Source organism: Prunus avium, chromosome 5, assembly GCF_965620075.1.
Source record: "Prunus avium chromosome 5, drPruAviu1.hap1.1, whole genome shotgun sequence".
In the NCBI taxonomy this organism is placed as follows: Eukaryota; Viridiplantae; Streptophyta; class Magnoliopsida; order Rosales; family Rosaceae; genus Prunus; species Prunus avium.
Genome location: NC_142288.1, coordinates 25,994,066 through 26,017,833, shown reverse-complemented (window position 1 = coordinate 26,017,833; position 23,768 = coordinate 25,994,066). Strand labels below are relative to the sequence as shown.

General features: G+C 37.1%; 2 protein-coding genes, 1 long non-coding RNA gene and 1 pseudogene across 10 annotated transcripts; 3 read left to right on the top strand and 1 right to left on the bottom strand.

The window, feature by feature from the left end:
• The first annotated feature begins 1,396 nt into the window (after positions 1-1,396).
• LOC110772960 (phenylacetaldehyde oxime monooxygenase CYP71AN24-like) lies at positions 1,397-3,193 on the top strand (annotated as a pseudogene). Its single transcript, XR_015835955.1, has 2 exons — positions 1,397-2,395; positions 2,490-3,193. The product of XR_015835955.1 is annotated as a phenylacetaldehyde oxime monooxygenase CYP71AN24-like (transcript).
• Positions 3,194-3,631: 438 nt separating this feature from the next.
• Positions 3,632-7,119, bottom strand: LOC110772961 (LAMMER-type protein kinase AFC2). Of its 3 annotated transcripts, XM_021977449.2 has the most exons (11): positions 6,888-7,119; positions 6,010-6,202; positions 5,632-5,812; positions 5,479-5,527; positions 5,269-5,383; positions 4,907-5,001; positions 4,641-4,797; positions 4,496-4,560; positions 4,312-4,409; positions 4,115-4,217; positions 3,632-4,022 (listed from the first exon to the last, which is right to left on the bottom strand). In XM_021977449.2, exons 1-11 carry the CDS (start codon positions 6,984-6,986, stop codon positions 3,876-3,878), a joined length of 1,302 nt encoding a protein of 433 aa, XP_021833141.1. In that variant the 5' UTR covers positions 6,987-7,119; the 3' UTR covers positions 3,632-3,875. The 3 variants fall into 3 exon arrangements, with proteins under 3 accessions (XP_021833141.1, XP_021833142.1, XP_088109497.1); XM_021977450.2 differs by lacking the exon at positions 6,010-6,202 and having other exon boundaries at positions 6,888-7,112; XM_088253371.1 differs by lacking the exons at positions 5,269-5,383; positions 5,479-5,527; positions 6,010-6,202; positions 6,888-7,119 and having other exon boundaries at positions 5,632-5,795.
• A 4,283-nt stretch (positions 7,120-11,402) lies between these two features.
• On the top strand, positions 11,403-13,680 carry LOC148294574 (uncharacterized). 5 transcript variants are annotated; one of them, XR_015835844.1, is made up of 4 exons: positions 11,403-11,533; positions 11,904-12,068; positions 12,602-13,130; positions 13,264-13,680. It is a non-coding gene; the product is annotated as an uncharacterized LOC148294574 (long non-coding RNA). The 5 variants fall into 5 exon arrangements; XR_015835842.1 differs by having other exon boundaries at positions 11,904-12,844; positions 12,966-13,130; XR_015835845.1 differs by having other exon boundaries at positions 11,904-13,130; positions 13,376-13,680.
• A 1,410-nt stretch (positions 13,681-15,090) lies between these two features.
• LOC110772959 (cytochrome P450 736A117) lies at positions 15,091-17,205 on the top strand. Its single transcript, XM_021977447.2, has 2 exons — positions 15,091-16,051; positions 16,230-17,205. Exons 1-2 carry the CDS (start codon positions 15,104-15,106, stop codon positions 16,839-16,841), a joined length of 1,560 nt encoding a protein of 519 aa, XP_021833139.2. The 5' UTR covers positions 15,091-15,103; the 3' UTR covers positions 16,842-17,205.
• Positions 17,206-23,768: the final 6,563 nt, after the last annotated feature.

Sequence of the window (23,768 nt, the reverse complement as noted above, 5' to 3'; positions counted from 1 at the left end):
TAAATCAGCTTGTCTTCATGCATGGAAAAATCAGATTTTTGTTTATCTTATTTTGGTAAGAAGCATGAAAAAGTTAGATTTTGTCTCCACGTAACAACCGTCGTCGGCCAATTCAAAGCCGGACCACATCAGAATTTGGTCCACAACCTCATGGACCAGTTTTTGCGGTAGCAGGCCAAAAACGTGTTTATTTGAGTTTAAAAGCATGGCATGGCATGGCATGCATGGCTCAGACTCTGAGCTCACTCAAGAGACAACCTGGAAAGCGATCCTGCCTCTCTCTCTGCCCTTGATACCACGGCAACATCTTCCCTTGTTTCGAATTTAAATTCTATGTTTATTTTCCAGAAATCTGTGATCAGTACTTTTATCGACATTACCTATAAATTAAAAATCAAATTATATATTTGCAGCAGATTTTGATCAAAGAAGAGTAGGCTTGGTTCTTAAGTTGGTGGTGGATATTACGGCTACATATACATCGGGTCCATGAGGTTGTGCCTCAAATTGTGATGTGGTCGATCGGATTTGGAACGGCCCGAGGACGGTTTGTCACTAGTAAAAACGTGAAGACAAATCTAACCTTTTTTATGCCTACCAAAATAATTGAAATTAAATTGCAAACTTTTGAGTATTCTATAATTTCTCAATGGTGCAATAGCTTGGTGAGGTGAGGATAAATGCGGCAACTGGGGCGAGTACCATGTCAAAATCTTTCCCAACACATCGAGTGACATTACTAACATCACAGTTGGATTTAAAGCCAACAGAAACTAAACACGCATCAAATGTATCACTTATTGTCTGAACGAGTGTGATAACTGTTGCGTAACCGAAATCCGTCATCATGTCACTTTTGGCCCCTATGTAGTTTACTAGTTTTTCCACTTTATTCCCTATAGTTTTAATTTTGTCAATTTAACTCATGTAGTTTGATTCTATTGTAATTCAAGGACACATCCAAATTCCATCCAAAATACCCCTCCACTTAAGAGACACGTGTTTATTCCGTTAAGAAATTAGATGGAAATTTAGACGTATCCTTAAATTGCCAAAAAAGAAGCTGTTGACATAAAAGTTGTTTGTCGGATCAAGAAATATATAGCAAAAGTTGAAGTTAAAGCCAGCCCTTTGTGCAACAGGATTTCATTTCAATCATGTTCACAAATAATTCGAGTGGTTGAAAATTAGCACTTGAATTTGTTGATTTGAAATGGTGTTTGAAAATCTTGGACCACGATTTTGAACAAATATCTCAAATATTTATCTTGACATTGAAATCAACCCTTGCTTTGAGTAAAAAATTATATCTGTTTGACAATTACAACCAACCTCTGGCGCAGCCGTGTAATTGAAAGTTTCAATAATTGTGGGCTCCCAAGCTGGACAAACTTCTCCATAAAGAAGAAGAAGAAGGCCCTCAGATTTCAACTGGCAACCCAAAATTAAAACAATGGCTGTAGTTTCACTTTTCAATCAAATGTGGCAGCACCTGCAGAGCAATATTTTCCTGCTTCCTCTTCTCTTCCTTTCAATATTCATTTTGTTTGCACTTACAAGATCATCCTCATCAAGTGGGAAAAACCAGAAACTCAAACTGCCACCATCCCCACCAAGGCTGCCTTGGATTGGGAACCTTCACCAGTTAGGATCATTCCCACACCGCTCTCTTCGAACTCTCTCGAAGAAGTATGGCGATGTTATGCTTCTGCACTTTGGCAAAGTTCCAACGCTGATTGTTTCATCTGCAGAGATGGCCAAGGACGTGATGCAGACCCAAGACACTGTGTTCTGCAGCCGGCCTCAAACCACGGCTCCAAGTATATTGTTCTACGACTGCCATGACATTGCGTTTGCTCCTTATGGGGAGTACTGGAGACAAGTTCGAAGAATTTGTGTTCTTGAGCTTCTGAGTCTCAAAAGAGTGCACCAGTTTCAATACGCAAGGGTGGAGGAAGTTGCAGAGTTGGTCAGCAAGATTCGCAAAGCCTCCGCCAGCGCGAACGGGGATCCCATTAATCTTGGGGAGCTGCTGGTGTCAACCTCCAACAACATCATCTGCAGGTGCATTCTTGGACAGAAGTTTGAGGACAAAGAAGACAATTGGTTTGGAGAGACCACAAAGGAGTTGATGACTCAGGTGATGAGTTTCAGCTTTGGAGATTTCTTCCCTTCTTTGAAATGGATTGACCGTGCCAGAGGCTACCTTGCATATTTGAAATCAATTTGGTTAGAATTTGATAAATTTTTCAATAAGCTGATTGACGAACATAAGGCAGCACAGAAAGAAGGTAAGCCTCGTGAGAAGGATATTGTGGATATTCTACTCGATGTTCAAAAGGACGGCTCGCTTGACTTTGAGCTCACTACCTCCAATGTCAAAGCAATTCTGCAGGTATGTATATTCCCCCCTCCCTAGCTTTAGTCACATTGATAAATATATATATATGGCTGAAGATTGATTTGGCTTGTTGATTTTATGATTTTAGGACATGTTTGTGGGTGGAAGTGATACTAGTTGGACAGCAGCGATATGGTTAATGTCAGAGCTTTTGCAAAATCCACGGGTGATGAAGAAAGTCCAAGAAGAGGTAAGAAGAGTGGCGGGGAGAAGGGGATATGTAGAGGAGAGTGACATCAAGGAAATGAAATACATGACATGTGTGATCAAAGAAAATTTAAGACTTCACCCTCCAGCGCCTCTCTTACTTCCTCGGGAAGCAATGTTAGATGTAAAATTGGAAGGTTACGATATACCTGCGAAAACACAAGTGTTTGTGAATGCATACGCTGTACAAAGAGACCCCAAAGTATGGGACAAGCCAGATGAGTTTATGCCAGAGAGGAGTTTCAGCTCATCCCATTTGGCGCTGGGAGAAGGGTGTGTCCTGGACTCGCCTTTGGGGTTGCTTCAGCTGAATATGTGCTTGCCAACATCCTGTTTTGGTTCGACTGGAAGTTGCCTAGTGGTGGCAGTAAATTGGCTGAGACCTTGGACATGTCCGAAGTTTACGGTCTCACAGTCCATAAGAAAACTCCTCTGTATCTTATTCCAACACCATACTCCCCTTAATCCCTCCATCATCATCCGGAGTTTTCATGGCCTCTTTATTTTATTTATGCTCTAAATCTAGTTCTTTTTTGTTTTCTGTTGAGCAAGAAGTTGTATCGGTAATGCCTACAGCAACATAAATAACATGGTGGTACGCCATCAAGAGTGTTTAGTCTTCCCTTTTCTCTGCAAAGTTAGGCAACTTAGTGTTGCATTCATAACAGTAATGATGATAGTAATGAGATTTGCCTTCTCAGCTTGTCCTCATGCATGGAAAATCAGAATTTTGTCTCTCTTATTTTCCTATGTGAAAAAGCATTTAATTGTAGTTTCTCCTGAAGATCTCAATATAAAATGAATATGGTGAAGTGAAACGAGAGATAAAAGAGTACCAATTTGACCACAAAAATATAAAAGACAATCGAGTACCAATAATAGCCACACCTAACTAGAGACCCAATTGATTGGCATAATGGCCTGACTAATACTTTTAAAATAATTTGGTATCAGTTATACATGGAAGAACCAAATTATCAGTTGTGCATGCAAGAACCAAATTAACAGAGAACAAGGCGGCCGGAAAGTAATGTGAGAAGACATTTGTTCATTATTTCAAACTGTCAGTTCTGTACATTAATCATAGGCAGGTAGCGCTGCACAACTGGGAGAACGCAATGGGTGGGCCGCACACAGTTAATAAATAATCATCAGTACATTCGAATATATCTACATGAGGGGGATGTTATTAACGACACCCCTCAGGATTTCGGGCCAACCACATTGTAAACTTCACTCAGCAGCAGGCACAAACACAATAATAAACTCATCTTCTAAGATTGTCCTTCGTGAAAAATGAATGTCTGAGGGCTTCCCGAGCTGAAAGCCTATCCGATGGGTCGTACCTAAGGAGACCCTGCAAGAGGTGAATGAGGTCCCCTGCGGAATGGTCTACATGCTGCATTACAAGATTCTGGAAAAAGAAAAAAGAGCAACAAGTTAAACATTAAAGTACAAAAATGAAATTAAATGGCTCTAAAAGTCCACCAAGTATGTAACACAAACCTGAAGACGAGGAAGTTTCTGAACAGCTCTGATACTTTCTCGCGAGGCTGCACCCTCTGGCCAATCCAATCTACCCCTCCTGACATACTTCTCAGCATGTCGGCTGTAAATTTCCACGAGCAAGATTAAGTAAGAACATTTATCAACTTCATGCTTCCAAACAGAAATTAAAGAAAGGATAGAATGATATCACTTACTCTGCTCTCTTCAACATGTGCTGGGGCAAGGGCCCAAGTACCCGCTCCATCATGGCAAGGTGCTCCAAATTTTCATGAGTCTGGAACAAAGCCTCACCCTGTTGCAAGGAGAACAAGCGGCATAAGGATGGCTTGTATACTTAAAACATACTGATAATCAAAAGCATATAGTCAGCAGACAAACCGTGCATAACTCCACTAAGATACAACCAATGCTCCATACATCACAAGGGTAGGTCCATCCCATTCCTGCACTATCATCATAAATATTAAGACTACTTAAAGGTATACAGCACAAAGACATCATTACAAATTGAATTCACACTTACCAAGAATAACCTCTGGAGCTCGGTAATGTCGTGTTGATACAATATAGTTTTGATCTTGACGTTCATAAGTTGTGCTTCCAAAATCAATAACCTTAATAGCACTTGACTTTGGAATTCTTTTAAAATATGAGCTATCTTTGGGTGATCGAGATGAGTTCTGCAGTTAGCAAATTGATAGAACGTCAGAGAAAAAAAGGGGAAAGATCTAACCATATGATACAATCAAACAACAGGAAAAGAAGGTAATAAAGGAAAAGGGTAAGCACCTTATTATAATCAGGAACTTTAATGTAATCGTGAGAAACAAGGAGTATATTCTCTGGCTTCAAGTCGGTATGAATCAGGCGAAGGTCATGCATGACTGCGTAGAAATGGGAATACCATTAGAAAGCAGGACCACAAAGAAAAACAAAACCAATTAACTTATAATTATGACCATTTACAAGCAAATAATTAGAAAATTTATCAGCACCCATTGTGAGTTTTTTTAATGAAATAAGACGGAACAAAAGAGCTTTATTACTCTAAACAATATAGGAGGTAATTTCATTGCAGTGAACTGGCAAAAGAAAAGCAGACAAGCAATATATAGTGATTGAAAGAGACTAGCTTAGGTTTTACTACACACATGCTACACATTCCAACAGTTGTCGGCCAATCTCACGGACAAGGTCAATGGGAAATGAGCGGTAATTGTTTTTCTTGAGAAAATCGTATAAGCTTGGTCCAAGCTTCTCAAACACCTGTTGAAACCATTTAAATTCACGCACAAGTTTTAACCCCCGAGTTATTTGTGAATTGGGGAAATCAATCCATCACAAATTAATCTCATACTTACAATACAAATATGGTTACGATAGTCAAACCAGTTCCGTAATTGCACACAACTGCAAGGAATGAACCCATTTAACATTGCTAAAAGTTCAGGAAAAAACTTCTTCAAGCACTCCATTAAAGTAAAAATTTAGGAAAATTAGGAAAAACTACTCACCGGTTGCCACCTTTGTCATGTTTACCAAGCTGTTGCAGCACTTCAATTTCGATCATTGCTGCTTCACGGTATTTCTTGACCCCCCGAACAATTTTTATGGCAACCATTTCCTTTTTTTCTCTGTCCCAACATTCCAAAACCTGACCGAAGGTGCCTTCACCCATTTTGCTCTGGATTTTGTCTGCATGAAGTGAGACCAATAATTAAAGCCCACAACTAGGTTATAATGTTAACAAAAAAAAGTCCATAGAGTTTAGTGAAAAACTTGCATACACTGGAAATCAATTGAAACATCAAAAGTTAAAAGATCAAATAAACCAGAAAAAATTGCACCAGAACATAAAAAGAATGAAAATTATGTGTTGATTGTGTAATTACAGCGAGATGTTAAATTTTCTCCGAGCGAAAACATGTAATGCCCATCTTTGTCATCCTCTCTCCATGGGGGGGAACCATTTCGAGCCACTTCCTTATCAAAAAGAGAAATAGTAGTGTGGTCTGATGGTGCCATCAAAGATGCAAAGCTTGTCACATTCCCAAGCTCTTGTCCACAAAACATTCCTACCTGAGCCTACACACAGCCATCCATTCAAGCACCACCCAACAAATTAAGTCAAATTCTGCCATCCCCAATACCGTACCCCCAGCCATACCCCTTGGGTTACGTCAGAATCTCATAAATCATAACCAAAACCTAATAAATTACCAGAAACAAGAAAGAGCAAATTCTACACACAGATGCATTAAAGCACACATAAGAGAGGTAAACCCAAACATCAACAACAAAGGTATCACCAAACATTACAAACAACAATATTACATCTATATACATCCTTCTCGGGAAACTTTCAAATAAAAAGTTAAAATATTACAGCATTAAAATAATGAATAAATCGAGCTAGTTGTATATAAATTAATCATTCAAACGGGATAGAACAAAAGGGCTACTGGGAACTTGATAGTTTTCATGGCAATACTAGATAACAACCTTAACGTTCTGATCAATCATTCAAATTTTTTTTTCATGTATATTCAATAAACACATCCATGCTACGATCTGAAAGGCTGAGATTCTAAAAATCTTGCAATAAATTTAGAAACTTTAATTTCAGATCTGGATGCATAAAATAAAGATAAAGTTTAATCACCGACTGTAATAGCATCAACCACAAAAATCGAGCGATCCCTCAACGGTGCCAAACAAAAACCACCACAAAATTGAATCAGGCATAAAATTTTCGGGACAAAGATAATACCTTTGGGGCCTGAGGAACATCCCAGCCCAATCGCGCTCTCTTTCGAGGGCGACGATCCAAGTGAGTGAAAGGAAACTCCGTCACGCGCTCAGTCTCCATGGCCGCAGATCAAGAAATCGAAGATTGCTAGAAAGAAAGTAAAAAAAATTTGACGAGAACGGGAAGGAAAAAGGGGATCGGCGATAATGAAAAATAAGGGAAGAAAGGTTGTGTTGTGTGAGAGAACGGCCAGTGCGAACCCTAATTTTAACCTAACAACGATGCGTAAGACGATTCAGCCGACATCTAACCGCACACGTGTCGCGTTCCTGTCCGTGTGTTTGACCGATCATGGTTATCCAGCTAATCAATGCTTTTCTTTTTCGTCCAAAAAAAAATCAATGCTTTTCTTTTACTATGGTCAGAATTTGGGTTGGGATTTAACCGTGGTTGAGTTAGCTTTATTTTACCGCGAAATGTATACCCACGAAAAGGAATTATAGTCCAACGAGGAAAAGACGTCAAAGTTGGGCCTAACCGGTCTTGTTCTTCTTTGAATTGTGGGCTAAAAGTCCAATTAGGATAAGCTAGATTTGGCCCAATATTTATCCCTCTCCAATTAGAGTCAAAATAGTCATTAATAATTAGGGTTAATTTCAATTTAGTACCTGAATTCTCACTCTTAAGACATGTTTATCCACGCACTCTTAATTTTAACACTCATTTACCCTAATCTTTTTTAATTTTTTGCAATATGGTTTTGATGTTAACGTCACGATCAAAATTTACGTTAATTGCCTACATGGCAAGCATGTGTTCCTCCTATTAGCTTCTTTTAATGTCAATTGAAGCGTGTTTTTCGGCACTTGGTGTCTTCCCACTCAAACTTGTTGAAAATGTCTCATACTTTCTTAATAACAGTACTAGCATAAGACACCAATGTCCTGAAAATACCTTTCAATTAACATCAAAAGAAGCAAATAAGTGAAAACCAGACCTGCAATGTAGGTAATTAACGTAAATTTAGATAGTGAAGCGACGCCAGAACTAGATTACAAAAAATTAGAAAAATTAAGGTACATAATTCTTAAGATTGAGAGTGTAGAAGCAAACAAACCTTAAAGGTAAGAGTTCATGGTATTAAATTGGAATTAACCTTAATAATCAATACGAATATAGAAAATGGTTAAGCCAGCAACCTTTAATTTGCAATGCATAACTGTCAACTCAAAAATGATTTTTTATTGGGAAAAAGAGCAATGATTTTATATTAATTCATAAAATAAAATCTTTGGTTAGCATTATATCAGTATTTTATTTCGGCAGAATAAGACCATAGTATAATATTTTCGTTTCAAATCATTTTCTGCTAGTCTTTTTCTAGTTGTTCCATTGAAGACCAAATGTGAAAGCATGTGCGTTTGAAAACAAAATGTGTGCGTATGCGTTTGTCTTAAGATATCATGGTGTGGTAGGGATTAGATTAAGCTACAATCATACTTGTATACGTTATTGATGATATTGTAGACCGTATCTTCAATCAAAGTGAGACTTGCTCGTATATAGTTTTAAGAAGGGTTAATTTCAGTTATTATCCTCTGGTTTCACTCGTAAGGCATGTTTAACCTATCTTCTCAATTTTAACAATGAAGTACCCCAATATTGAAAATTTGTTGCAACGTGGCTCCGCCATTAGCTTGACTGTTAAAAATTCTATCAAGTGATGAGTTGTCAATTTTGTAGGGCCCGAAATTGATAACTCATCACTTAATAGAATTTTTAATAGTCAAGCTAATGGCGGAGCCACATTGTAACAAATTATCAATATTTGGGTACTTTATTGTTAAAATTGAGAGGACATGGGCAAACATGCCTTATCAGTGAAACCACATGGTACTAAACTGAAATTAACCCTTTTAAGAAGCATGCTTCGGAAAAGTCACCAACACACGCATGCGCGGCTCTCCATCCTACAAAACTTGGTTGAACCATGTCAATGGTTTAAATGCTCAATCAGACAAGGTGTCCATGCAGCTTGACGACTTTATAGACAAAGTGGTTCAAGAGCATATAGATGGTGGTTCAAAGAGTGCCGGAGATGATGATGAACAAAAGGATTTTGTGGATGTTTTGCTTGGGATCCAACAAGAAAACTCGGCTGGTAACTTCCCTATTTATAGAGTTACTATAAAGGATTGTTAAGTCTCTATGTTTGTGACTTAACATTATATATACACAGCGCTTGAGAGCACTAACCGGTTAGAAAGTTAATTTTGACTATAATGATCACTTTTGTAGGACATGTTTATGGTTGGCATGCACTACTTGAAGGCGGTGATCAAGGAGACTCTTCGCTTACATCCTGCAGCTCCATTGCTAATGCCAAGGAAGGATGGCCAAGATGTGACAATAAATGGTTACGACATTAAAGCCAACATGCATGTGACCATCAATGCATGGCAATTGGAAGGGACCCCAAGTCATACGATAGGCCGGAGGATTTCGAGCTAGAAAGGTTCTTCAATAGTGGCATGGATTACAGGGGTAATGACTTCCAGTTCATTCCATTTGGAGCTGGCAGGAGGATCTGCCCAGGAATTCAGTTTGGCATAGCTGTTAATGAGATTGCCTTGGCAAATGTTGTGCACAAGTTTTATTGGACATTGCGTGGTAGAGCAAGTGGGAAGGATTTGGACATGACTGAATCGTCCGGCTTAACCATCCATCGAAAATATCCCCCCAAAGCTGTTGCAGTTCCATACTCTCATTGAAAAAGGGTATCCAAATGAGTTTTTATCAATAATAGCCAAAATTTATACCCCAATTTCATAAATGTCAGTTTTTATAAAAACTTTCAAATATAGCCAAAAACCCACTTAAATTGACACAAATACCCTCAAAATTAAAACATAATTACCCATAAAACCAACCTCTTCACATTATCTATATTACTAAAACAACAAAACAAAAAGAGGAATTTTTTTCCGCAAACGAAGACTAAAGTCCCAATTCTGCTGCTTCTTAGTCATCACCACAAACACAAACATAGAACCCCAAAGATTGACCATGAAGAAAGTCAAAATCCCATTTTGTTTTTGCTCGACTTTTGTAGATCTAAAACTTCCCCTTTCTAAGAATAAAAAACCTTCAACCAAAAACAATGGAACCCATATCAAGCGAAACACAACAAAATCACAACAATATTTGCCTTCTGTTGGTTTTTCTGTTCCAAAAGAATACAAACGCAGAGTCATTTAATTTAATTTAAGAGTGCAATGGAGATATTATTATATTAATTTAGTTTGAAATTAAAAGGAAAAATCACATACGACAAGGCATAAGCATTTTATTCAACACCACTACAAAGAAGCTCAACATCAGATTTAATCAAGGATTGGAAAAATATGGTTTTTTAGTTTTAGAGTGAGAGAAGAAAGAAGAGCGATTGAATTTGTGAAATCCATCAAACTTAAAATAAAATTGGGGTTTTGAGTTTTTGAGTTGAGTTTGGGGTTCATAGCCGTAACTTAGGGTTAGAAGAAATAGTCAGTAGTAAGCTTGGCCACCATAGTTATTTGGTTTAATTTTGAGGGTATTTGTGTCAATTTAAGTGAGTTTTTGGCTATATTTGAAAGTTTTTATAAAAACTGATATTTATGAAATTGGGGTATAAATTTTGGCTATTATTGATAAAAACTCTATCCAAATATATGTGCATGCGTATGTATCAATACCTTACTTGTTTGTCATAAATAACAGTCATAGGTTCCATACTCTTAGAAAGAGGTGCTGCTATTAAAAAAAAAAAAAATTGTGGTGGGGTGTTCTTCTTTTTTCATTTTTGGTACATGAATTTTGACTCTTATCCCAATTTTGTATCCGAACAATAGTTTGTCTTACTTTAGTTTTAAAATTAATTTTGTTTTTAATAGGAAGCAAATCAAACTAGGTTTAAAACAGTTAACATCTCTTATATCTGAGGAATTTGGCGTTTTTCTTCTCATTACCATTGAAGACACACATGATGTACATTATAGTACCAAGATTGTCCTACAAGATCTGTTAATTACTCTAAAAATTTACAATAGAAAATATGGAAACTACCCTTTGAATGCTTGAACTCCGGTTGAGAATGATTGAACTTCTTTCGAGTAATGTTTAGTGTTGGAAACTGCTTCTTTTAATTTCAGTTAAAATTTTAAGGAAGGATTCAGAGTAACTACTTTGAAAGAAATTTGAGAATGGACATTTACGTCTTATAAACTTCACTCAGGAGCTAATTTCACATAATCCAATATTTTTATCCAGAAAAAGAAATTGAAATTAGCAAATTTGCAATTAGGCAGAAGTAAATTAATGTCAAACGTTTGACCCCAAACAAAAAAAATAAAAAAAACCAAAACTAAAAAAAACCATTTTCCTTGTCTGAGAAAAGCCAATTAAACTGAAGAAAAACAATCACGTGCTTGCAAAAATGGGAGACCGTTTATAATAAAATCGTGTAAAGCCCCCAAATCCAACCCCTTTTGTCTTAAAACAACAAATCCACAAACCCTAACCAGTGAGAGAGGGAGAGAGAGAGAGAGCTATTTCAATGGCGATACAGACCTCGAGCTCGAGCAAAACACATGCTTTAGGCGAAACGACTCAAAGAAAGCACTTCTTTGGTAAGCTTCCAATTCGCTATTTTCCCACGTCTATTATTTGGATTAGAGGGACCTTATGGCATAGAAATAGCGACAAACATCAAGAAGTAAAAATGAAAGACTGAAACTATAATCTTCTCGCCAAGTGCAACCATTGACTATTCACGATAGGTTAAACTGTATATGTTTGGAATTTGTAGCAATTGAAAACACAATTGTGTTTTTATTTTATTTTTCAATAGAAAAAGAACAGAAATCAAGGTTTCTGGTATTTAGTCCATGTATATAACATTATGCGTTTATAATGTTTTGCATAGATTGTGAACTATTTCTACAATGTAATTTGGAGGGAGTTTATGTGGGGAGTTAATTCTTTAATCTGTCAATGTAGTTTGGAGGGAGTGTCCGTGTGGAGCTAATTCTGGGGCATTTGGAGAAGGAATAATGCGTCCAGTTGTCTCTGTAAAGATAAGTTTCTGTTGGGATCTATTTCTAGGGTATTTGGGGACCTGTAAAGACATGTATTCAGAGCCAAGCTTATCTTTGTGCAATTCAGGTATGATCATAGAGTACAGATGTTATCGATGTAGCATTCACGGGTAATGGGTAAAGCCTAATTTTTTGGTATGCAATCATATGGATGGAATTTAACTTGATGTAAATTATATGTAAGAAAGTAAATTTTTGAGTATTGGTATCCAAAGGTATGGTCCCTCCTCCTCCTTCCCTCTTCTCTCTTTTTTTCATCATGATGGTGATCAGGGAATTAAGAGTCTTGAAGACTGTTGGCCTCTTAACTCAATCCTTGTGTGTCATCCAAATAGTTAGTTTGGTTTTAGCTGAATTTTTTTGTTTGGGATTGAGAATGTTAACAGGATTTTAGATGGACATCTCATTCATCCTCCTTGTAACTACATTTCATTAATAAAATCTGTGAGTGTTATAAGAAAAATTGAAGTAAAAGAATATAATAGTGTGAGGTTGTGCTACATGCAATCAAGTTCACCACGAGGCCATTAGTTCACTGTAAAATACTAGAGGTCTTTGCCTGCCAACAATTGCGGATTTAATTTTTCTTTCATTTGACAGATGCTGGTCCACACTCGCAAGAGATGTGTTATTTCGTGGTCTAATGGTATGCCTTTTTCTTTTGGCCTTTCCCACAAATGCTTGGTGACACTGGGAAAATACGACTGCAACTCCTAATAGCCAAAGTTTATTGTAATAGTATTGCTACTTCTTAACATGCACTCCCCCACACTTGCTTATTGCTAGATTTTGTCCCGAAAAGGAAAGAAATACCCTGTTCTGGTCAGTGGTGAATCATAGGCAGTTAAGCTTTTTGCCTCTAAAAGATTTAGTTGTCATTATCCTGTTTCTCTCTCCTTAATCTGGTTCTTATTTTTGGTATATTAGTTTTGTTTCAAATTATGATTTCATCTGCACAATGCAGGTTATGTTCTATCTGAAGGCTTGAAAGATTGAATAGAGTATGGGAAGCAAAAATTGAAGGCTTGAAGGATTGAATAGAGTATGGGAAGCAAAAATACATGCAATCCAAATTTCCATAGTGGTGGTATGTTTGAGGGACTCCTACAAGGAGGATTGTCTAGTGGTGGTATGTCTTTAAGTCTTGTATAATTGAATTTAGTATTTTTTGTAGGGTGATATATACTTGCCTTGATTCATTGATGAATTATGGAGTTAGACGTGATAGCAAAATGGCCTAACATTTAGTAGTTTTTTTGTAGGGCCTAACATTTACGTCTAAAATTTTCTACGGTTCATTGGATGGATTATGGAAGTTAGATGTTATGGCAAAAGGGTTTATCAGTTTCCTTCTAATGTTTTTGTTAAATTTAGTACAAGGGTGGTTGGATGCACATGGGATGTTCAGAGGTAGCAAATCCAGTTTTAGCTCTTACATTAATGGCAGCACTGCGAATTTCCAAGAAGGATTGAGCATGTCAGTAGATAAAAAGGGATTTTACCTTTACGAAGGAGCTGCATGAGAAACTCGCACTAAATTTCTTTCCCATCCGATCTTGTCTGCTGAATAGATTGGGGAATGTTTATGTATCCAATTAAATAATTTGGACAAGATTTTAATGATGTTTTCAAGTAATGTGTGTGTATGTATGTTTTTAAAACAAAGGAAATTTAATACATATGCGTATAAAGGGAAAATAGTTTTTTTTTTTTTCAGTCCGTGTAAAGTTCACATAATCGAGAGGGAGGAAGATTTGAATAGTCTATCGACTTTTAGCGGCGGCTTCTTAATTCGCGGACTTTTATTTGTTTAACAACGGTTAGCCGCGGTTTTTCCCGTCGCGAAAGGCATTTTACCTGAATGTTTAATTCGTCACGAAAGGTAGAAACATCGTCGCGAAAGATGAAAAACCGCAGCCAAAACAATTGATTGTCACATATTGGAAGAAAAATGGTATTTCCTTTCTGTTTTCATGTAGACTTTGTTTTACTTCCCCGAAAATGCTACTGAACATTTGGCAAGTCACATAGAAGCTGCAATAACGTTCATTGCATCAATGCAACCCAAAATTTCAATAATTGAGAACCAAGCCACAATTGCATAGTTAAGAATCCAAACAAATGCTTAATGTGTTTGGAGTAAGTTTCATATTTTGTGAATTATAGTTTTGATGATTATTATAATTTGATTCCTGATTTCCCTTACTTATAATCTTAAAATCACACTGATGTAACCGCATACTAATCTGATAATGTTTAATATTGAGATTGACAAGTATATTCTGCCATTCTCACTTAATATATAGTGAGGAGATTGACAAGTATTCAGAGAGAGAGAGGAAAGGTCATACTGGGAACCCTCTCTCCCTACTGTCAATAGATATAAAAAAGCTGAACACAGTATGCTTTCCAAAGCATCTAAAATTATCTTATTAAAGATAAGTACTTTAGAACAAAACAATTTAAGAAATTGGGAATCCAACCTAACGGATTCGAACCAGCAAGCAATTTAACGTTAAGTGAAACTCCAAAACCTACAAATTGTGGTCCTCTCTCTCTACCAAGTGCTGTTGTGTTGTTGCTTGTCGAATTGGAAAGGGCCACCAAATTAAATTGAAATTAATTAATTTGGTGGATTGTGGTTGAAGCAACCTTAATTTATAATTTATTACTATCAAACAAAAACAATTTAAGAAATTTTAATTATGTCCTCTATTCTTTTTTTTTTTTTCCTTCTTGTTCATAAATTGAAAGAAACAATAATATTTAATATTTGAAACAAATAATAACTATTTTTTTGTGGATGAATTCGTGTAGACTAACTGATCCCTAGAAGAAGAAGAAGAAGAAGATAACAAATTGAAACAAACTAACTCGTCCAAAACTTTTAGGTATGGCTCCAAGTTGGCAGACACATGGCTATCCTCTTACAAATGGACCATCAGAATGCTCACACAAAAATTTGTATGTGGCTCAAATTAATTGGCTCAAACTTGTCGGTGGTTTCAACTTTATATGTTTTGTTTTCTATTCTGCGTAGTACCAACTCTGCCTTTATTTAAACACACACAACACATTCGTTTCTTAGTACCAACTCTGAAGATGCTAAATCCCTTGCAAGTATTGCAAGAGCTAAATGAAAGCTCCTCCTTTTTGCAACCTTTGGCCTTCACACTGCTGGCCATTTTCCTTGTCCTCCTATACACATGGTACTCTTCGACTAAAATCACCACCCAAAAATCAACACAACCGCCTTCTCCTCCAAGGCTACCTATCATTGGAAACCTTCACCAGATAGGCTCGTACCCTCATCTTTCACTTCAAGCCTTGTCCCAACGCCATGGCCCTCTCATGCTTCTCCACTTTGGAAGTGTCCCGGTGCTTGTTGTCTCTTCAGCTGAGGCAGCCCGGGAGATCTTGAAAACTCATGACCTCGCGTTTTCTGGTCGACCCAAGTCCACCATCTTTGAGAAGCTTGTCTACAACTACAAAGATGTCGCAACCGCGCCGTATGGTGAGTATTGGAGGCAGGTGAGAAGTATATGTGTTTTAAATCTTTTGAGCAACACAAGGGTTCGGTCTTTTCGTTCTGTGAGAGAAGAGGAAACCAAATCCATGATCAGAAACATAAAGGACTCATCATCATCATCTGTTTTGAATCTAAGCGAACTGTTTGTGAGGCTTACTAATGATGTAGTGTGTAGAGTGGCTCTAGGGAGGAAGTACAGTGAAGGGGAAGGAGGGGAAAGTGGGAGGATGTTTAAGGAGATTTTAGGGGAGTTCACTGACTTACTGGGAATTATTAATATTGGGGACTATGTCCCATGGCTTTCTTGGTTGAGCCATGTCAATGGTTTGGGAGCCAAGTTAGACAAGGTGGCTAAGCAGTTGGATGACTTTATAGATACAGCGGTTCAAGAGCATATGAACCATAGTTCAAGGAGTGGAGATGATGATCAAAAGGATTTTTTGGACGTTTTGCTTGCAATTCAGAAAGAAAACTTGGCAGGCATTCCTATTGATAGAGTTAGTATAAAGGCCATCATCTTGGTAACTATAACTCTCTCTCTCTCTCTCTCTCTCTCTCTCTCTCTCTCTATATATATATATATATATATATATATATATATGTGCATGTGTGTATGTTTTTTGTGAAAGAGGTGTAACATATAGTAGCATATATATTTTGCAAAAGGTTAAATATCTTAATCCAATCAATTGTTTTTAGGATATGTTTGCTGCTGGCACTGATAGCACATATACTGCCTTAGAGTGGACAATGACTGAGCTTTTAAGGCATCCAAGGGTCATGAACAAATTGCAGAATGAGGTAAGGGGAATAGTCGGAAACAAAACAGACGTAATTACAGAGGATGATTTGGTTGAAATGCACTACTTGAAGGCAGTGACGAAGGAGACTCTTCGCTTACATCCACCACTTCCATTACTATTTCCCAGGATGTCAACCCGAGATGTGGAAGTAAATGGCTACAACATTAAAGCCAACACACAAGTTTTCATCAACGCATGGCAAATCGGAAGAGATCCCAAGCTGTATGACAAACCAGAGGAGTATGAGCCAGAAAGGTTCTTGAATAATGGTATAGATTACAAAGGGAATGACTTTGAATTGATTCCATTTGGAGCTGGTAGGAGGGCCTGCCCTGGAATTCAGTTTGCCATGGCTGTTAATGAAATTGCCTTAGCAAACATCGTGCACAAGTTCGATTGGGCATTGCCCGGTGAAGCAAGTGGGGAGGATTTAGACATGACAGAATCCACTGGTGTAACCGCACATAAAAAATATCCTCTCAAAGCTCTTGCTTTTCCACACTTCTAAGTTGAGAAATAGAGAGGGCATTTTCATATTATTGTCTAAGGCTCTATGCCTGCTATCGTGTATATGTCTAAGGCTTCAGCTGTCAATACTGTTAGCAACATACCATAGCACAATAAGAATTGTCAAAATATTATGTAAAATTCTATTTTATTGTTTTCTTCTGCCCAAGTGGATCAACTCTTGTGGACTAACTCAGCCCTACAAGAAGAAGAACAACGACAAATTTCTTGACAGTGAGATCTTGGTGGGTTTTTTTTTTGACTCATAGAACATGAATTTTAACATGAATTTTGACAATGAGATCTTGGTATGTTGAACATATATGTAACTTATTGTAACATGAATTTTGACTCTTAAAACATGATCTTGGTGGGGTTTTGTTTTGTTTTTGTTTTGTTTTTTTGTTTTTTATTTTTTCAGTTTTGGTACATGAATTTTGACTCTTATCCCAATTTTGTATCTCCAAAAAAGAAAAAGAAAAGAGTCTTACATTAGTTTTGAAATTAATTAATTTTTTATTATTTATAAGTAGCAATTCAAACCGTGTTTAAACAATTAACATTTGCTCATTATCGGTAATTTGCCTATATTTATGTTTTCTTTTTAATTTTCATCTCCCTCCAAGTATTATTCCATATGTGTTGTTTTGGTGTTGCTTGCAGTGTGGTGTATCATCTCTACTAAACAGTATAGGCGCTCGGCTATACTTGTAAAATACTCGAATAATTATATCTAAAAGGTAGCCGCACTTGTAAAATATTCGAATAATCTACAAAGTATAGCCGCCCGGATATACTATTAAAATCTTCGAATTTATTTTAAAGGTATTGCCGTTCGGCTATACTGGTAAAATATATTTTGCTATACTGTTAAAATATTCAAATTTATTTTAAAAGTATAGCCGCTCGGCTATCCTTGTAAAATATTCATATTGCCGTGCGACTATACTTTTACAATATTTGAATTTATTTCTTTAAATTATTTTTGTCCAAAAAAATGAAGGCCTATTATGTATATGTAGTCTCAGATTTACCACATGTTCTTTGAAACATCTCAATATACCACACACACTTTCAATAACTGTCTCACGTTATCTATTCCGTTAGAATTGAGAGAAGTTCTGTTACGTGATGTGCCCCCCACTTCTTTTCAATCGCTTAACAATGGAGAGGAAGGGTTATTCTGGTTGAGAAAAGGGAGAATTTGGGAGAAGAAGGCTAGGGTTTATGGATCTCTAAGGTGGAGTTCGGATTTGGCAGAATCTGGAGAAGAAGGTTAGGGTTTATGAAACTCTGAGGTGGAGTTCGGATTTGGCAGAATCTGGAGAAGAAGGTTAGGGTTTATGAAACTCTGAGGTGGAGTTCGGATTTGGCAGAATTTGGAGCAGAAGGTTAGGGTTCATGAATCTCTAAGGTGGAGTTTGGATTTGGGGATTTCAAATTTGGGAGAAAAAGGGGAAGGGAGATTTTAGATTTGGAGGTTCAGTTGCTTCTTCTCTGTGTGAATACTGACTGAATTGAAGATGACATGGAAACAGGAGAAGCAAAGCATGCCCATCGATGTCATTGTGGGAATTTAGCACGGATGCAGACTTCGTGGACCACTTCAAATCCAGGGGGGAGATTTCTAGTGTGCCCAAAGTTAAAGGTAAGAATGTTTAAGATCGAATTTTCAGTCATTGTTTTGGGTATCACAAATTGATAAAGTTCTTACTGATCAAATTTTCAGTCATTGATCAAATTGATCAAATTTCCAGTCATTGTTCTGGGTTGATATAGGGAAGTGGTCAAAGAGGATGTAGGTTTTTGAAGGAAGTTGAGGTTCCACCCAAAACTAATTGGCAATGGGGGGAGTAGCCCAACTCCTTATAAACCCAGGCTAGGTCCCTTAACATTTCAATGTGGGACAAATACTCTCAACACGCCCCCGCACGTGTGGCGAACTTTCAAACCTAACACGTGGACAACACATATTGGGTCACGTGGGAGCACGTGTGGCCCTTGGGCCCAACACGTGAAGCATTGCTCTGATACCATGAAGGAAGTTGAGGTTCCACCCCAAAACTAATTGGCAATGGGGGGAGTAGCCCAACTCCTTATAAACCCAGGCTAGGTCCCTTAACATTTCAATGTTGGACAAATACTCTCAACAGTTTTTTTAGTGGTTTGATGCAGAAATGTGTGAGCGTTCAAAGTCTTAGATATCTGGTTTGTTGAGGAAGATTGATAGGGTGCAAAAGGAAAATACGAAGATTCGAGCAAAGTCAAGAATATTGTGGGCTGCTATGTTGCTTTCCTGGTTGGTGGTGTTTGCCATGAAGATGAATTAGGAGGAATTATGAGGAATTATGAGGAATTATGAGGAATTAAGAGTAATATGTTTTGTAATTTGGTGGGTGTAATGTGATTGAGAAGCCTGGGCTACTTGAGACCAGTAGCAGTAGTTTAATAAGCAATGTAATTTGAGACCAATAGACCAATAACAATAGTTCAGTAAGCCTGGGCTACTTGAGACTAGTGGGTGTAATGTAATGTAATTTGGTGGGAAAACAATGTAATTTGTTTTGAGTTTTATTAGTAAGCAATAGTTCATTTTAATTTGTTTTGAGTTTTGAGTTTTCTTTATACTATGATATGAATGGAAACCAGTAGTAGATCTTGGATCATATCTTGTTCATTGGATATCAAATGGTGACGTATTGATAAGCATCATACCAAAAACATGTTACAACCATATCTTGTTCATTGGATACCAAAAACAGGTTACAAAAACAAGTTATTGATAAGCATATCTTGTTCATGCCATATCAAATGGCTACATCTCAATACCTGATTAATATATGATCTAAGTACTAAGTACACCTAGATTGATTGTATGAAAATCACGAGTATTGTAAGCACTAAACACACACTTTACTTATTTTAGAGAGAATCATGCGTCTTGAGCCACTAAACCCGGTCATGAGTGCAAACATCTTCATTAATGCATCTAGAGTTAATAACTTGAGTATCCATGGATATGAGTAGATTGTTTAGGGTGGATTCCGAAAACTCTAGGTTTGTCACCATATTAAATTACACTTTGTTAATCACATTTGTTGATCTCGTTAAAATTAGAGTTTGGTTACATTTTAAACATTAGAATTAGGTCATTTGAATAATCAAACCCTCCCCTCCTCTTTTGTTTGTGTTTGTTGTTTGAAACTTTGAGTGTTCTTTTTACTAAATTCTATACACTTATGTAATTGCTTTTGACATTTGGTCGCGTTGGGTTCTTTAGTGTTTCATTCTAAATCCAACCATATAAGGACAATAAAATTTGAATTAACGGTTGGAAAGTTACAAATTAAAAACGGGACAGAGGTCGAAACTGGAAAAGAGAGGAAGTTCATCAATTTGTCTTTGATCTAAAACGAGATAAATTGGTGATATCCTAGTGATACAAAAGTGATACAGTGGTGATGCAGGAGTGATATAAAATGCCGATTGTGTTTATCTTTGGTTTTTGTTTTGTTTCATTTCGATTACTTTTCTTTACTCATTTCTAGTATCCGATTTGTATTTTACCTTTGTGTTGTGTACACTTCCAATGACTCTATGACAAAACTTCCACAATCCCCATAAAACAAAATTCATTGGCATAAATAAGATATCTGAGATCCACATCGTTGGAAAGAATGAACCTACACAAGTTAAAGCATGATGAGAAAATCTCCTCTATAAAAATAGGACGGGACGGTACTCCTCACATAGACAAGTTGGTGTCAGGACTTCTCACCAACTGAATTTCTTACCAGAAGTTGTATCACGCTGTACTGCACAGATGGAGGGAGATTGAGCTAATAGGCAATAAGAATGACAGAAATCACAAGACCAAGGTACATGGCTCCGCAGAGAAACAAGAAAGATACAAGTAAAGCTCTTCAGAGTCAGAAAAAACCACTCAAGTACGGCATAAGAGCATCCCTTGTAGTTTGTCCAGCAAAAGAAATGAAAATGCATAAAAAAGATCAGAAGGAAAGCTCTCAGGCAAAAATCTTATTAACAATAAGAAGCTCACCAAATGACACCCCATCCACAACCAGTACAGCAAGGACACTCTTCTGCACATTTCTCAGCATCACTAGAATGAACTCTACGGGATATAAGATCATCATTACAAAATATCTGCATTATTACAATTAAACATTACAAACAATACATATATACAAAAATAGACAGTTAACTTGAGGATAAAAAATAGAGAATGGCTTGAACTCTGTACGAGATTTGTATCCTTCAGAAGTCGTGACCAGTTGAAGCTCTTATCTTATGCAGTAGGAGGGTACGTAATGTGTAATCTACACAGGAAGTCGTCGCTGTGGAGTAGTCCAGGACCTAGCAAGAGCTTCAAGTAGTCGATATAGTTTGGTTTTATGATAGATCTCACCAGAATTGGTGCAACTGTCTGTTATTCTAGTGTAACTTCAAAATGGTTGGAATATTAGTGCTTTAGGCTACTGACATCAGCTGCTCGTTATCGGTAATTTGCCTATATTTATGTTTTCTTTTTAATTTTCATCTCCCTCCAAGTATTATTCCATACGTGTGGGCAGATTGTTTTGGTGTTGCTTGCAGTGTGGTGTATCATCTCTACTAAACAGTATAGCCGCGCGGCTATACTTGTAAAATATTCGAATAAATATATTTAAGGGTTATTCGCAGCAATGGTCCCTCAACTATACCCGTAGTTACACTTTGGTCCCTCAATTCAATTATTAGTTGCAGGGGTCACTCAACTAGGTGCTATGTTGCACCAATAGTCCTTCCGTCAAATCTGTTAAATTTTCTGTCAAAAGTGAGGATAAATTCGGAATTTCATCCACAACCCTCCCCTTCCTCCACAACCCTCCATTGCTGCAACCCAAATCCTTGCTGACACCAAAAAATTCAATTAAAAAGAAGCCGCATAGCAACAAGAATATTTTCAGACCAGCAAACAGATTCAAGATCTCGCATTTTAACCAGCAAACAGCGTCTGGTTCGTGATTTTGTTTCCGTTGTGTGATAAATGTTGGTTGAGCCTTTCCAAGAGCGCAACAAGGAGATGACCAGAATTATTATTACTACTTATTATCTTCTCCTCCTCCTGGATGATGCCATCTCCATTGGCAATGGCATCGTGGTCCAACTTACTAAGCATACATTTCACAATGCTGACCTCAATTTCTTCTTCTACTTGTTTATTTTCTTTGATTATATTCGACAAGCATAACCAAATTATAGGAGAAAATTCACCTAGCACCATCCACCAACTCAAAAACTTGCGCACCAAGGTGGTCTTACCTGTGCCTGCCATGCCCAGTATCCCAACTGCCGCAAATCCAGCACCTGACGACGGCGATGATTTTAAAAGAAAGCTCCCAATCTTCCGTAATTGCTCATCAAATCCCACACCTTCGGCCTTAAATTTTCGACCGCGATGTATTAATACAGGTAGTTCGCTCTCTAAATTCTCTTCAGGATCAGGACGACTTGATGATTCCCTCAAGTTATAAATTCTTTCTTCCTTTTTCATAAACTCATCCTCGAAGATGCCTTTTATTGCAGCCAGCCGCTTCTTCATCTTCCGCACGAAACAAATCTTCGTCAAACTCAAATGGTTGAAGATTAAATGAGTCTTGTGATGACTATGCTTCTTCCACTCATGTGAGAAGACCTGGCACTTGGTGAATGCGTCGGTGAGGTCCAGGAGCACATAGATAAATGTGGGGTTGGTGGGTTAGGGTTTTGAAGTTTTGTGTAGCAGATCCGTGTGATTTTTTTTTTTTAAATTAATTTTTTTGAGAGATCCATGGGAATTTTTATTATTTGATATTCAATTTGAATTTCCAAATTTCCAAATTTACAAATTTTGAAGTTGTGGAGGATAGGGAGGGTTGTGGATGAATTTCCGAATTTACCCTCACTTTTGACAGAAAATTTAACAGAACTTGATGGAAGGACTACTGGTGCAACGAAGCACAGAGTTGAGTGACCCCTGCAACTAATAATTGAATTGAGGGACCAAAGTGTAACTATGGGTATAGTTGAGGGACCATTGCTGTGAATAACCCTATATTTAAAGAGTATAGCGGAGTATAGCCGCGCGGCTATACGTTTAAAATATACGAATTTATTTTACAAGTATGGCCGTGTTTAGGGTTTGTGAATTATAGTTTTGATGATTATTATAATTTGATTCCTGATTTCCCTTCAACTTTGTTATTGTATAATAAACATTAACATACTTAGACACAAATAGTTTATTAATTAATAATTTACATGGTATTAAGCAAATAAAATGGACTTGTTCCTTTGTTTTGTCCCAAGTTAATTATATAAGAAGAGCAATACCTACACGCTAAGAACTCAACAACCTTAATTTGCAATGTTTATAACTGCCAACTCAACAATGATTTTTTAGAAAACAAAAAACAAAACAAAAAACAAAAAACAAAAAACAAAAAACAAAAAAAACTCAACAATGATTTTTCAAAATACCCTTTGGTTAGCACCACCACCATATATAACTGTTAGTATGAAATTCACCTTCATGTATGTTTGGGAGGCGACATGCATGGGTATAATACAAGAAGAGAGAGCAAGGAAAAATTGTTTTCAAATCATTTTCTGCTTGTCTTTTTCTTAATGGTTTCATTTGTATTTGTCTGTCTCTGTGATTAGCATGATGCTCATATGGTATATCTGCTAAATAAACATTGGCTGGAGCTGGTGGAGAGCCAGAAAATCACATGAAAAGACCTGAAATTTTTATATACTAAATTGAACAAGTGTAGGTAAACATCTAGTGTGATGACCTGAAATTTTCTATGTTATAGCAGCCATGTCTTGCTCTTTTCTTTTTGTTTTGTGTGGCTGCGTTATAACAAAATGACCCTTACTTATA

What these genes read in the sequence shown, in the direction of transcription:
- LOC110772959 (XM_021977447.2), top strand. Translation starts at nt 15,104, where the DNA reads ATGCTAAATCCCTTGCAAGTATTGCAAGAGCTAAATGAAAGCTCCTCC. An exon ending in GTATAAAGGCCATCATCTTG is followed by an intron (nt 16,052 to 16,229) that starts GTAACTATAACT and finishes AATTGTTTTTAG; the next exon opens with GATATGTTTGCTGCTGGCAC.
- LOC110772961 (XM_021977449.2), bottom strand. Translation starts at nt 6,986, where the DNA reads ATGGAGACTGAGCGCGTGACGGAGTTTCCTTTCACTCACTTGGATCGT. An exon ending in CATGACAAAGGTGGCAACCG is followed by an intron (nt 5,528 to 5,631) that starts GTGAGTAGTTTT and finishes CATTCCTTGCAG; the next exon opens with TTGTGTGCAATTACGGAACT. An exon ending in TCTTAGTGGAGTTATGCACG is followed by an intron (nt 4,410 to 4,495) that starts GTTTGTCTGCTG and finishes TCCTTGCAACAG; the next exon opens with GGTGAGGCTTTGTTCCAGAC.